At 37.5% G+C, this 16,105-nt stretch overlaps 1 protein-coding gene across 1 annotated transcript in view; it reads right to left on the bottom strand.

Moving 5' to 3' along the window:
* Positions 1-13,409, bottom strand: part of TTC29 (tetratricopeptide repeat domain 29) — a gene marked incomplete at both ends in the record, with an annotated part of 116,525 nt that extends 103,116 nt beyond the window's left edge. The window contains 4 exon segments of the mRNA XM_082281276.1: positions 8,185-8,268; positions 10,597-10,693; positions 13,092-13,111; positions 13,369-13,409. Coding sequence (XP_082137402.1) covers positions 8,185-8,268; positions 10,597-10,693; positions 13,092-13,111; positions 13,369-13,409 — 242 coding nt within the window.
* Between the last annotated feature and the right edge of the window lie 2,696 nt (positions 13,410-16,105).

Genomic DNA, 16,105 nt, shown 5'->3' with positions numbered 1-16,105 from the left:
CAAAAAACAAGAACAGTTTTTTAACACCACTGGTGACCCATGCCTAAAATTAGTTAAAGTTTGTGCAGGGAATTGTTGAACACAAAGTGCTCATGCAAATACTTGGCAAATATGGAAGGTGAGGATTTGCCTTCAGTGCCCAGGTTCCAGTGGTGTCAAACCCCGTACTCACACTGCTGACGACTACACTGCCACGTTCCTGGGCTGCAACCCACCAAAGGTGGGCACACAGCTCACTTAAAAACACATCCAAGTCCTGTGATACCCCAATTCTGTGTGAAAGTTTATCCACGTAAGTATTCTGGTAAGTCAAGCCCTTAGATGGTCCAGGCACTCAGCACATTTCACCATGTACTGCTACTGATACAAAGCTATTTAACTGCATCAGGGCACAGCCTCTTTAATCCTGGTTTAAAGACTGTCCATTTAAATACTTTTCTTTTAATGAAATATTTACTGGATGGTAATATGTTAAATTTTAGACTATAGTAATCTCATTAAAAAAAGATATGACAGTACAGTAAATGCCATTAAGCAGTAATAGCTTACACTTCAGAATATTTTACTACTAAGGCTGAGAGTTAAATTACATTGGGGTGGGGTGCCTGCTTTTTAATTCCAAATCACAAACTTGAAATAGCTAATATCCTATTACAAAAAAGAATAAAATCCACAACCCCCCAAATGTTATAAAAAGGATTCCCTATTCTAATTATAAATAAAAAAATATTGCACAGCAATTTGTGCACATCGTGGGAGGGAAAACATCACTTGCAATTGACTTGTAACAATACAGATTTTTTAAAGAAGAAAAGCTTTTTGGAGCTATGTATCCAGAACTATTAAAAGAAAGATGAAAATAAAGCATATATAAAAAAAGAAATGTAGGTACCTTATATGATATATATATAGATATATATAGGTACAAGAACTTTCATCTTTAGCAAGGCAGTGTTTTTCATCTCCTGCCTCAGTCACTGGCTTGTTGTCAAACCAAACTTTAACCTAAATCATGCAATCAAAGGGGGATGCATACCCTGTCAGTAGGACCCCACAAAGAACACATATATTGAATTCACTTCCTTTTGTTCAAAGCTACATAAAATGAAAAATTAATCAATTATAAACATCAAAGGATGACACAGAAAAAGTATTTTAAAATGAATGTAAGTACTGTAATAATTAACAATCCTAATTAACCCAGAAAATGGAAACATAAATTTTGCAATGAACTTTTGAAACATTCTGTCCCTAAACATAAATGCAAAGAAAAAAATACCTTTATTTAAAGATAAAAGTGCTACCCTTATAAAAATTTTCATCATACAAAAGTACAGACACCTGTGATTACTTCAAGCATAATCAGAAGAAAACTATCTTCATTAATCTTTCTGCTTTTCTTTCTAAATTAATAATCTTCCTTAACAAAAAGTAATCCCAACCATATTTTATGAACTACTATTTATCAAAACGAAGTATTTCTCAACTTCCCTCTTTTATTTCAGAGCTGACCCAATGGACTCAGAGCTAGAAACACAGGAGTTTGGAATCCTTTCCATTTGACTTGCATGATATCAAAGTAGTCGTTAAATTTCTCTGCAAGTTTCTTTCACAGTGTACAAGACAGATAAACATAATTATTTACTTCCTATATCTTCTCAAGCTGATGTTATGAAATATCATAAAACCCTATACAAGGCTCTGCATTTATTGCAGTATTGATATGAACAATTCCCACTTTCGCTTTTGCTTTTGTTTAGGATATCTCTTATTCAAGTCCCCAGCTGAATTGACTCAGTAGGATAAGGACAAATAGACCACATGGAGACTGAGAAGAAAGGAAAAGCAAGGATTTTACACAATGCAGTATTCACTGTGAAAATTATTAGGAAGTCATGACTGTACCAGGGTGGATTAGACAATATTTCTTTATATCAGACTTTTTGTGTGTTAGAGATGCTTCACCTTTATGGAGTGTTTTAGAAATAGAAATCAGAATGTGTATTGCTTGTACATTATCTTCAGTAGTAAATATTGTTGAACTATTGAGAAATAAAAACACTAAAAAACCATAAGACCAAACTTAGTAAAAACAACAAGTTACATAAAAAAAAACCACTTCAGCTCACTGTGTTCTTCTTTATTAAAGTATGTCATGTATTTTATCTTTGCAAGAGTTTGATGAGTTTTTGCAAGTAAAATTCTGTTTCCTCTATACTTGCTAATAGTCATGAGAATCTGTAGTTTGCACCTTCCCATTAAAAATGTATTGTATTTTTTGAAATTATTCACCCCGCCTTTTATCCAGATCATGTCTTTGAAAGGAGGAAGTAGATAATAAATGGAATAATTCATGATTTCCCATTAAATATGAAACTTTCTTTTGCAGAGTTTAGAAAATGAAGTTCTACATAATGTACAGAAGTTGATTAGAACTTTTTTTAACCTTTTCAAGAAAAATCTTTCACATTACACAAATGCACAGAGAAGTTTCTCTAGGAAAGGCAAACCATTCGCTTCCTACACAGTTCTGTTCTTCAGATCACTGCCTAATTACACTAAATAATATGCTTATCAAGCCCAAAATTCACAGAGATCATTCCTTTGACCAAAAAGAATGTGTGCCTCTAAGTGCTAAAATCTCTTTTTGAAAGTTGTTTAATAAACATTGAATCCTGGTCATGGCAAGAAAGATTGTTAGGAATATTCAGACTGAAAAAAAACCCCATATTTAAATAATATTGTGAAAGAAATTTAAAATTTATCATCTAGCTCACTAAGTGACTTGTGCCATCTCCCTTTCCACAACCAGCAGGGAGTTTGGGACAGAAAGCCTTAATTTAAAATTTCTTTTACCATGAAAGGATAAATTTCTTTGGTTCTGATTTACCCTCTTCCATAGTTCTTAGTATCTAAAAGTGAAGAAATACGCTCATAAAATGTAAATGAGTTTACACAACATTGCACCAGTTTTCAACCAGAAGCAGGCTATAAGGTGAACAAAGCAGGCTATAAGGTGCTTACAGGTCCTATCCAAAGACTGACATCAGGAAGAACAGCAAAATCTTGCTAGGACTGAACATGAAAGGGAAGGAACTTTACTTCTTTCTCTGTTTGCTGCTACGTCCTTCTTCAGCTGCCTTGAGCTCGCCTCCCTCCCTCTGTCTTCATAGCATTGTACGCAGAAGAAATGGAAGCAGCTCGCAGCAGTGCATCACTGGAAACAAATACTGTGCAATCAAGGGCTGAAATACAAGGGAAAAGCAGAATCTGCACCTACATTTTATCTGTCTGCATCCCAAATTTCCTTCTGCAAGCTTGCTAGTAATAGCAGCTCTACCTCCTCCTTCCTTGCCTTTATCCCATATCAACAAGATATTTCTCCTTACCCTTATTCTTGGCAGTGCCCCTCTTCTGTCCCTTAAGAGCCTCACTTAATAACACAGAAATGGTCAAATCCACCTTACAATACAAAATCCCCACACCTAAATTAAGCCCCTTCAAATTGGGAAGCCCCAGTAGAGATTCCAGATTGGGAAAAAGAAAACATGGCAATATGATGTCAGTGAAAAAAAGGTCCCCATCTATTTTTTGAGTAACATTAAGAAGTCACCTTACTAATTTATGTGGTAGAGGTGACAGCTACTAAAGGCATGGGTTAATCAAATCCCCAACCAGCTATTTGTGTTCAGCTTCCTCAAAGCACTGGTCCATCAATGCAAAAGACCAGAATACAGACTGATAAAGAAGCAAATAAATCAAAAACTAAGTACTGAAACTCTCATGATTTAAATAACTTACAAACAAAGGACAAGGTCAGAAAAATCTCAGTCTAATAATAGGGTTTACTAGTCCATCGTGGCTAGGATGAAAATAAAGAGCAAAACACTCTTCATACTAGGTCTTCTCCTCTCCATCAGCCCACAAACCCCATTTTTTTCCTTCAGGGAGCTCTCCAGATCATCCCAGCCTCTAGTCAGGTAAGGAAGTTTCACCCTCTTTAGTCCTGGAGGACAGATAGGGCTGAGTATTCAGAGATCGACTGGTAGAAGACGTACTGATGTAGGAAAGAAACAATTTATTTCCACAAACTCATCTAGCACTTAGTCCCTCATAAATTTTCCCCCATCTTTTTTTCCTTAACTCTACCTGTCTGATGCTGACACTGAAAAGAGCAGAAACTTGGGGAGGGCAGTAAATAATTTGTCTTTGACTGAAGAATGGAAAAATAATCTTTTATCAGATGGCAGGAGATTTAAAATGGATCCTGGGCCCCTTCTGTTCTGAACTTGACAGCTTCCTGTAAAAATGCTGCCTCAGGAATTAGTTTCTAAGACTTCTACTTCATCCTTTTTACAGCTTTCAAAAACCTACAGTTCTGCAGTGTGGGATTGAGTGGTAAATGTATGTACCTACATCTGAGCTCTTCACCGTACAATCTCTCTTTAAGCAATGGAGAGAAATAGGTGTTTCCAAAGTATAATCCACTTTATTCTAAAGCACTTGTCTGTCCCATCCTAAAAGATGGGGCTCAACTAATCACACAGCTGGGCTTATTAACCTGGATCAGTTAAACCTGGGTGAAAGCCCCTTTGCTCTTTTTGCAGGGAGTTTACAAAAGCTATACTTCACTATATTCATCAGTCATCACTGCTAGAGCAGAAATTTTATGTTCCATTTTGCGGTCTGCAATCTGCAAAGTAGTTTAATGATTCATCTTCCCAGTATTGGCAGAGATGGCCAACAACTGCTCTGGAGGACACAGCCCACCTGAGAATTAAAGCCTTTGCCTTTTTCTGTTCCAGCTAATCTTAAAGTGGGCCAGCCATTGGAGAATTCTAAGCAGAACAGCCCACTGTATCTCCAAAACATCCGACAGAATGCGTGTCAGAGAATCTTGTCTCCTTCCTGAAAATAGTCATCTCAGAGCCTGTCTTTACTGACACAGATTTATCAAGCAAGCTTTCCACAGCACACTGATCCACTGCTCACGAGACAGGAAACAAATAAAAATTTTCTGCATACCTAGGTAAGCCTTTACCATCTCTGTATAATAATTTGGATTTCATTTGCCCACCACAGTCTTGAGGACAGTAGAACTCCACCACTCAACTCAAATGTATTTAAAATACATGTAAGTAACATCACTAATGTAATTTTTTTTTTTTGGTCACAGCTAAGCAAAGCTGTTCCTCTCATCAAATACATTTCAAAGGCTCTCTTTCTAGTCTTCAACTCTTTTTTGATGACATGGTCCTCTTTGGACAATTTTCATTTGTATGAAGAAGAGAGAACTGTTACTTGATCTTTCTGGCCCTGACAAAAAGATCAGGAAACAAGAATGACCATTTCAAATTCTGGCCCATTTTAGGCTCTAAACTCATTTGAAGACTCAAGCCTGGAATCAATCTCTTAAAAAATGCTTTACTTCACAGTTCATCATGAACTTCTTGACTCTTAGTTCAGTCAAAAGAACTATTTTTAATTTTTACTGCAATCTGATTTTGAGTTGTTACTGACTTGGTGAGTCAGGACTAAGAACAGAAAGTTGCAGGGAAAGCACACTGAAGGCCACTGGAGTCAGCCAACCTCGTCATACAAAAGCCTATTTCTGTGGCAAGAAAGCACTCACGTTCTGCATTAATGAAAGTTTTACTTTTTTTCCATTTCCACATCCTTGCACCACATTCACTTCTTATTTCAAGTTAAAGTCTTTGAGAAGGAAGCAAAAGAAAATCTATGAAAAAACAAAGCAATATCCTGTTTTAATATCATTAAAGTACTATCTCTCTTAAGCACTATTTTTTCTCCCTCTTCTGTCATATCAACCTGGGACAAAAAATTATTACAAAGAAAAAAGAATGAAAAACATCTCCTCATTTTTCCACAGAAAAAAAAGAGATGATATCATGAACACACTTAATGGAATTCTTCTCTTTTCCTGTAGTTTGGAACACAATACAACATTATACAATACAAGAATAACTGCAATCTTTTTCCTTCAATAGCACATCTCAATTTTAAGGAATATTGTGAAGGATAGAATTTTAGGGAAAAGTTTGAAAGAATGTTGCTTTTTTCCATAAATGTAATACTACCTATACATTCCTTTATTTAGAAGATAATAAACTTGTTGTTTGCCTAACACACACTTTTAGAAAAGCATGTTTAATATTAAGCAGGAGTGTGGCTAGAGGAATTTGTATTGATGAAATAATCACTGGCATATTAAGTTAACCTCCATATTAAACAAAAGTACAGATATTTATGTGTCAGAGGAAGGAAATTCAGTCCCTTTACAAAGAAGTGTAATAATTTACTTCTGAAATGGAAATAATATTGAAAAACTGCACAGCATATTATAAGACATCTCTCCTATTTTTAAAATAATAACACCCGTTGTCTGCTGACACAGACCAAGAATTACACTGATTTCACTAAGATCATTTACAGACATGGCATTGCCTTACTTTATAAATTGGTTTTAAATTACATTTGATGCATTTAGTTTTTCCTAACTAGATTAGCATAGTACTAATATAACTGTGTAGTTAGTTTGTTACCTTTTGTTTGCTCTCAAATGATTTTGCCAAGGTTATGGAAGAGCATTAGTAAATTATATCTAGAGAGAGAAACTTCATAACTGCTGATCTATTATCAAAAGCTAAAATTCCAAGAAGAATTAAATGCACAGAACATGAATGTAACCTTTTAAAATAGGTACTTTAAAAATCTCCATAGAAATAAGCCAGGATACATATGATATTTCAGTTTAATCTTCTAAGAGGCTTTGGTAACTTTGGAAAAACAGCCTCTTACAAAACGGTAAGGGAACTCCACTTTGTCTAGGTATTGCAGAACAGATGATAAAATTCCTGCTTCATTGTGATGTCCTTGCTGGTTTCCTTTTCCACAGTGTCCAGACTCAGGGTTTGGATATAAAAACATCATTTAGGAGGGTTTTTTGCATTTTTTTTGTTTGTTTGTGGTTTTGTTTGGTTTTTTAAATAGCAGTGTAAAGTTGACCTGATCAAATCAGAGCTGGAAAATGCACTTTGAAGCCGCAAGGCTTTCCTAAAATAGTGGTGATTTCCTGTGTAATCACCTCAGAGAGAACACTTGTGTCCCTGGCATGGTGTGTGGAAGTCCACTGGGGCTGATGACTGAAACAGCTCCCCGGGAAGGCAACCCAGCTTGTGACAATTGTTGGAGTGTAATGAGTAGAGCAGCCACAGCTGGCACCCAACCAGGGTGACAGTAAGGGAAGGTACTTAGTTCTGTGCTTGCTCCCCGAGGTCTGATACTTCTAGTAATTGTCTAGATTTTAACGAGGAAGTTTTTAGGGAAGGTTTGTAGGCACATTCTTAGGCTAGGAAGGAGAAAAGAAGCCTGTTTTGCAAGAAACTAGCTGGTGGAATTGCTGTCTGACTGATAGAATGTTTTTATGCTGCAAGGATGATGTTGCAATATTCATTGTTAAGGTGCCTAGAGCCCTTGTATATGCATCCTTTTATTATTTAAATATTGAAATAAATAAATCAGCTCACTTAAGCAACCAGCAATTCAGTTTGTTCGAATTCTTTCATTAATTTTGATGGTGCTGAACCCCAGATCTGTTGAAAGACTCCAGAAGAATAAGTCAGTCATAGTCTCTTGTAACTTCTAAATGTAAATACCTCAGCTGTAAGAAATCAAAAGTTATCTAGATTTCTTTCATTCACTGGGTTTTTAAATAACTAATGGGGTGTTAAATGCTTCACCACAGAAGTCAGCACTTGGGCTTGGCTAAATAGTAATTCAAAATTACAAGAATGTGTATGTCGGTACACTAAGCTCCCACCCCAAAGGAGATATTTCACAAAGGCTCAGAAAAAAAAAGAGAAAGGGAAAAAAAAAGGCAGCACAATATAATAATTACTGACACAATCTTAACAATAATGTTACAAATCTGATCTAATTGGTAAATATACAAATTAGTAAAAGCAAGGAGATAAATGCTTTGATACATTTAACATCAGGAGAAATGAACCATCATTATTTAATATCAACTTCAATTTTTAAATGCCAAGTTCCACTAAAAAGGGTAGGGCCTAGGGAACTTTAAATTTAAATGACTATGATGACTAGAAACAAAGGAAACAATAAACTTATGGATGTTAAGATGCCTCGAAAAAGCCAACTTACGCAGCAGCTTCTTGTTTTGACACCCCTTTGATATTCTTTGCCAAATAATCATCTGTGGCATCTTTGTCTTTGATCAAATGAATCCTAAATTTAAATGAAAAAAATTAAAAGAAATACTGTAAGGTGCTAACATAGACTTCTGCAGCATGTATAATATATTATCATTGCCAAGTAGAGCTAAATACTGAAATATTGACAAAGTAATGTATCAGACATTCTATAAGCACATACAAATATCTTTTTAATTTTTTGGTCTAGCTATTTCAAATTTTTTTTTCAAATTTTTTCAGTAGCTATTTCAAATCTTTATTTATAAAAGAAAACAGAGGTGGTATTAGCTTTCAGGGATCTGGTTATCTGCTATTTCTGTCTGAACTAGAAGAAACTGTGTATCAGCTAAATCAATAATAATTGATTAAGCTAACCATATCTAAACTGTTTCCTAAACCAGACCATTACATTTTTGTATTATCAGTATGGACCAGAGTGGTCCAATTTATTTCATATTTAGCTTCTTCAAAATTAAAACCAAAGTCAAATCAACAAAAGAATTCCCAAATCCAGCTCAAATGCAGCACAGTGCAAAAGGTGGTCCACAAATTTCAGGATGCATGGATCTAAGTTTAAAATTTGAACTGTGCATCATTTCACCTTTCACTTCAGCCATCATATCTTTGCATCTCCACTCTGATACACACGAGATGCCTGGAAAGGGTAATATACACTCACTGACCATAAAGTGTATGTAAATAGAATCTGATATCCTGGATGTAGAGGATGTTATCTTTATAAAAGTAATGTGAATTTATTTTTACTCTTTGGAGAAAGAGCATAAAAATTGTCTGGTTAATCACTCAAAGATAAAAAAAAATTCAGCATTAGTGTTCCACATAAATCTATTACTTTGCTCTTCCTCTGTCTGTATTACACTGCTGTCTTTCATTACAGTGATGAGAGTAAACTCTTTTCATAATGTTAGCTAATATAAGCGTCATGCTCCTTATTGCTCTGAGAATACCAAAGACACTTCATGAAGTTCATTTAAATGAAAACAAAATAGCTAAGCAAAGCAGAGATGTTTTGACATATCTGTATTTAAAATAATGTAACAGTGAAAACTTCCCTCACAAATAGTGCCTTTAAATTTGTTCCAGAATTTGCTGCTGCTGAGTGGCACCAGGCTTGTGCTTCCAGGCTGCACTTAAGCCATAGGAGTTGCTGCTGATCTGGCTAAATGTACACCTTATGGATATTGCCATAAAAATTCCCTTATAATCAACACCAAAATGTATTCAGTATCAAAATTTTCACATCAAAATAATTACAATTTAGGAAGATATTTGGAAGAATGGAGAGAAAGTCAAAAATCCCAGACTGAAACAGTGAACTACAACAGCAAATTCCTATCAGCTTGCTGCAATTTAATCCTCACTGCAGTTAGAAACCACCTCAAAACGAAACAAAGGAAAGACTGATGCATTTCCATTATCCTTACAAAGGTATTTTTATAAATAAAAAAAAAAATTGAAAAATCAGGGGGAAAGCCCTTAGAATCATATACAATTTAAAATGCCACCTGCCTTATAGGCAAAGTATACATTTCTGACTTCTGATTGGTAACCCCCTCAAACATAAAGAAAACTACAGTCAAGGGGAAAAATCATAAGCAAAAACTTGCAAACTAATTACTCTTTACAAAAGTTCTGTAATAACCAGTTTTGGACTGATGCAACTACAAACATTGTCATCCATCATAAAGCATTTAGCTTACTAAGAATAACAAATACTCCTCTCATCCTGGCTGTTATTATCAATGTTGTTAATGTAGCCATAATACAGAAAAGACAGGCAGGTGATACTTAGGAAAAAAATACACTAGGAAATGCCATCAGCTCAACAAAATCGTTATGGCTTCCTATATGCCATGAGAATTAAAAACATAAAAATTAATTCATTAATTAATCAATGTGGCGAAAAGAGACTGTGACTTGGAATAGACATTGTGTTTTTATACAGAATTGAGGTGAGGATGGCACTTGCTAAAAGACCCTGTTTCTTTTCCTCCAGAAGTTGTCACTTGCTTTTTCTAAGCTGTTTTATCCTTATTTCTCCAGTGTTTCCATAATGACTCACTGTTCTTCATAAAGTGTATAAAAAGAGTCCACTTCTGTAAGTTGGCTCCTATTTAATTTTAAATCACTCAGTTATTAAAGAGAAATCCATTTTAATCCAATGAACACCTTCTTTTTTTCTCCCTTTTAATTGTAGAACTTTCCTAAGAGAGAATTTCCTTGCCTCTGATTTTTGTAGTTTTAAATATTGCAAAAGAGCAAATATTATTTGTCACCTCGGCACAGCTGATTGAAGTTGTTCACAGCAAAAATGATGCTTTGAAAGAGAAGAGGTACCTACCTTGCAAAGTCTAACGGGGGGCAAAGAGCCTGCTCTATGAACTTGGGATGTTCCCCTGGGCTTTGGAGGACCGCTTGAGGCAACACATTCAATTTAACTAAAACAAACAAACAAAACCAACATTACTTGAAACAACCCCTTCACAGCAATGCAGTTTTTTTTCCTTCTTGTGCTGCTTCCCAGCCCACTCTCTGTTATTTCCAGTGCATTAAGACCCAACTCCAGTTCCACAAAAATCACAGCACTACTTCACTAGGACATAACACAAAGGAATGGTCATTATCTAACTTTCCATGGTTTTCTCTCTTTCACTGAGGTGCTTTTGATTTCCATAGGGACAGCTGATTCAGGAACCATACCTGCATGGGATTCCCTGTGCTTCCTTGAGCTATCTAGGTTCAAGTATTGATAACAAATTAATACACAACGTGGACAAATGATGTGATATACAGTATGAAAAGCACTGTGTTAATGTTAAAAATCCTACATAATTAAAATAGAAACAATCGTTTGAAGGAAAAAATGTAAGTAATGCTATACTTACAACACAGGATTTTACTTAAAACAAAAGCCAAAAGCCCCACAGTTATGTAAAATCGTCTAGCTTGTCATTTTGAAATACATAAATGCTAATAGGACTTTTTTGTCATATAGAGCTACTGTGTTTTTTCCCCAAGTATTCAGTCTACACTTCCTACCATTAAAGTTTCAGCTGCCAGTTCCTTCATTTTGCATGTCTGTGATCTGAGGACGTTAGCAGCAGGAGCACCCTTACTTTTAAATTTGGTTTAATGTAGGTATTGCATGCCCTGCTGGTAGGCCTGAAGGCATAAACTTTTAATAGGGATGGAAAAACAGAATATAATAAGAGGGGGGAAAGAATTTAACTATTTGCTACATTTAGTGAAAGGAAATTTCGTTTTTGGGAAATAAGTATTTGATATTAAGCAATTTGTTACTGAATGATTAGCATCAGACTAACAGATATTTTATATTTTAGCCTTTCTGGGATCAAAAGCCACTTCATTAATGCAGTATTTTGCTGTGGTTATAGTGAAGTAATTTTTAAAATTGTGTTACTTAGAACTGAATAATAAGGAGAATTATAGTTTGAAAAGATGACAGGATAGGATATTTCTCCTAAGTCATTCTTTTGGGGACTCGTACTATTGATAACATTTTTTACAGATATTATTTATAAATAAACTGATCTGCAATTAGAGGCACCAACATTTAACAGAAGTGTGTCCTGGAAAATAAAAAAATATGGGTAATTCATCACTACAAAAGATTGCACTTCTCACAGAGAATGACAGGTTTGTATATAAAAACTTTATCAAAAGGAAAACTCCTTTTCAGGAAGATGCTATTCAGTGGGAAATAGTAATTGAACTTTGGAACAACAATATTGAAGCCCAGAGAAGATGCAAAGCTTTTGTTTTTAGGTATTAAGTGGGAAAATGAAAACAGCCATGCCTCATTGGCAACTGATGAATTTGGCAAGGCAGCAGGGCTGACTGCAGCTATGGAGCAGAAAAAGGAGGGGAAGCACCTGAAAAGAGACCCCCACAGAGCCTCTGCAGCCATGGAAAGCTATTGATGGGGAGCTGTAATTTGGGGACTGTCTCATGGCACCTGGCTGGAGCACACAATAGCTCCTTGCTGGCTCACACGCTCCACGTTGCCAATACACAAAAGTCTATGGGAAAAGAGGCTGTCATGCACACAGGTCTCACATGAGGCATATACACAGACATTTTTCTTAGTACGTTCCTGCCTCACAGGTACTAAAATACTGTCCTGGCTCCTATTTCAAACTCAAAGCTTGGGAGAGAAAAAACCTCCTAAACTGCTCCTTAATAATGCCAACTGAACTTTTACTTTAGACTTGGGAGGTTGCTCTCAGAGTGAAATGGAGGGTGTATTTCCCTCATTTCCAAGGTAACTGTCATTCTTACAGGTAAATTACAACCACAGACACATGACAGAAGGCACCAGCAACACATCCTTCTGAAACCCATGCTATTTCAGTCATGTAAATTTCGTTGCTGGTCATTTAAAGACCACTTTACATTTTGCTCCTTTATTATAAAGCCCAAGCCACGTCTCATTTACTTAATCAAACATCCACAAAATTCAGTGAAAGATGAGGGGGTGCAGTTTGTTTCTCAAGAAGTGCTCGACTTAATCCCATGATGGAGGGAATCTTCCCATGGACTGGAATCGCTCCAACGTGCACTGAAGCCGAAGGTAAAACACCAGCTTGATCGCAATGGTGCCTTTCCCGGCACCTTTTGGGAAACCTGTTGGCTGCCTCTTAGCTCTTCCCACACATTTTTCCGAGGTATTAACTGGAGGCTGAGGATTTCCCAAGGAGGGAAGGAGGTGAGGAAGCAGGAATGGCCTCGACACATGGATGTCTTTGTGGGCATATCTGCTGCTACCAGGCACCTCGTCAGCTAAAAGGACACCAGAATGTGACAGGACAGACTTACTGGCACGCTGCTTTATTACACTGAAAGTAAGAGAGTAAATTGATTAAAAAAATAAAAATGAGCAATAAATTTTTGAAATCAACAGCCAGCATGAGAGATGCTATTTGCTCCAAGTAACCTAACCGGGACGAGGCCACGAGCCCAGCCTGACCCGTATCGTGAATGCCCTCCGTCCCTGCGGCTCTGGGAATACAGCCGCCCTCCGCTGCTGCCTGGCGGTCACCAGCCACCGCCCAGGGACACTTCAGCTTTTGTCTTCACCTGTCCTGCTACATACCCTGACCCTTGGCTCCGGTGCCAATAAAATGTAACCCCCATCAGCCGGAGTTCCCCGGGGAACAGACCTGGGCTCATGGCGCGGCCGCTGCACAAGCTCTCCGCCGGCCCGGCCCCTCACGGGACGCCTCGGCCTCGCCATGGCGACGGGGGCGGGCGGCGCTGCGGCCGGGCGGCGCTGAGGGCCGGGCTGCCGGGAGCCGTCAGGCAGCATCCCAGCCCTTCCCGGCGGGCTTGGGGAGCCGCTGACGCCGGGTTAGACCCTGGGAAACACGGGGGCTGGGAGAAATGGGCACAAGGTGTTGGTGTGCTTTCCAGGAGCTCAGGTGAGCTCGGAACGAGCTGCCTCAAACGGGAGCATCCCTCAAAGCTGAGCGAGTTTCTGAAGCTGGCAACCAAAGAGCCAGGATCGTATGGATACCTAAGGAAGTGTGGGCAATCTCTCTGATGATAAATAGACATCTGCACTGAGCAGGTTTTCTTCTTTCACAGAATAATAGGATGATTAGGGTTGGAGGGGACCACAGTGGGTCATCTGGTCCAACCTCCCTGCTTAAGCAGGGTCGTTCCAGAGCACCTGGCACTGGACTGTGCCCAGATGGCCCATGAATATCTCAGTGAGGGAGGCCACAATCTCTCTGGCCAATCTGTTACAGTGTGTGGTCACTGCATAGTAAAGAAGTTATTCCTTGTGTTCAGGTGAAACTTCCTGTGCATCACTTTCTGCCCATTCCTCTTGTCTTATTGCTCAGCACCACTGAGAAGAGCCTGGATCCATCCTCTTGGCATCCCTCCTGCAGATACTGACAGACCTTCATGAGGTCCCTTCTCATTCATCTCCTCTCAAAACTGAACAGGCCCAGCTCCCTCAGCCTTTACTTGTAAGACAGATGCGCCAGTCCCTTAATCATCTTTGTTACCCTCCATCCTTCCAGGATTTCTTCTCCTCTCTGACATCCTTCAGGACTTCTGAGTAAGGGGAAAGAGCAAGTAGAAAAAATATTAGACTGAATCTCTGAGTAAGTGACATAACATGAAGGCATTTGGTTTGTTGAAAATGTCCTCACTTTCTGTTGATGAGAACCTGCTGCTTAATTTACTGTCACAAAGGAGCTGTTGTAAGGGGCTGGCCAGAAATAGAAATATTGAGAAGGAATCAACAAGCTTTTGCTAAGCGCAAATGAAAACTATAAGAGAAACCCAACTGGGATGATAGAGAATATAAAGAACAGAGATTTTTCAGTGACTTCTGTTTTTGTGTTGGAAACTTGACACCAGCAGGAGATCATTTTTTTAGCACAGATTTGACCTAGTTTTTATTGCTACAACTGTTTGGAAAACTGGAATGTCAGAATCAATTGCTATAATCTGTTTTGGAAGGATCAAGTGGACAGAAAGCACTTCAAAAATGGCATTACCCGTTTCTGAGTTGATGGCAATCGGAAACAAAGGATCGTGAATGTTTATGGGTCAATGTTCTAGTGGATAAGTCAGAAGCTGACAGGGTACTTAGCTGATATCAAATCACACTAGAGAACAGCCTGACCTATGCCTTACCCACCTACAACACATAGGGAAAGCACTGCTGTACTGAGTGAATTTCAATCTGAGTGACATACGCTGAAGGTCTCATGCTGCCAGTGTTAAAATGTACTTGGAATTTCAAAATATTTAAAATGTCAATTTCCTAACTCAAAAAATGTTGCATCCAACACAGAGGAATTCTATATTAGACGTCATCTTGTCAGATGAAAAGGAATTGATCACAGAACTAAAAATTAGCCATAGCTTAGGTATAACTGATAATTATTTGATCACATTTGTTATGTGCGAACAGAATTAAGTCCAAGCCAATAATACATATACTTAATCCTTTGAAAGGGCTAATTTTATAAAGGTGAGCACTATTACATGGTAAGTCTGTTGGGAGAAGAAATTTAATCTGAAGTGGGAGAATAGTAATTGGAAGTGGTTTAAGGATGGTAGTGCAGTTACCCACTCAGCCATAATGCCACAACTGAGGAATATGTTTGCTGAAAATCCAGGGTGGTTTATAAGGCAAACATCTGCGAAACTGAAGAAAGAATGTGGTGTCATTCACGTACACTGAAAGGCAGGGGTTTTAGAAAATTACTGTGGCAAGTAAAAGGTTATGAGGGAAATATACATGTGGTCAACAGAGTTAAAATGAGGAAATTGGAAGGCTTTTGCAAGTATAGAATACAGAAAATGATCTGAATAGTAAGAAGACCCTATTAAGACATGAGGATGAGAGCTTTAACCTTAATCAGTGACAAACTCCAAATATTAAAGATATACATATTTATTCTGTGCATTTGGGAAGATGGCAGCTGATGTAATTATGTTGTTAGTATTGAAGAGTTGTTTTCTATTCAAATGATGAGGGAGAATGGTTCAGTTACTGAAAGAAAACTGCCATTAAAGCTTTTGGAATGAACATATCAATCAATGTTTATTCAAAAGTTCTTGGAACACTAAGACTTTTTTAAGGAGGATGAAGCTAGTATTGTTCTAATACCTTAAAAGAATAAATGGGATAATAATAGTTTACCCATGTGACATTGATCAGCCAAAATACAGGATAGACAATATTTTTAACTCAGTTAGCAAATAATTTAAAAGAAGAAGATATTTCCAATTACTGTGGGCTTCTGCTAAAAAATCTATATATCCTGGCAGAAAAATAAAGCCTGGCAAGCAGACTTTGCTTTCTTAAT

This window comes from Coloeus monedula (assembly GCF_965178545.1).
Source record: "Coloeus monedula genome assembly, chromosome: 5".
Classification (NCBI taxonomy): Eukaryota; Metazoa; Chordata; class Aves; order Passeriformes; family Corvidae; genus Coloeus; species Coloeus monedula.
This window is presented reverse-complemented; position numbering and strand designations above follow the sequence as displayed.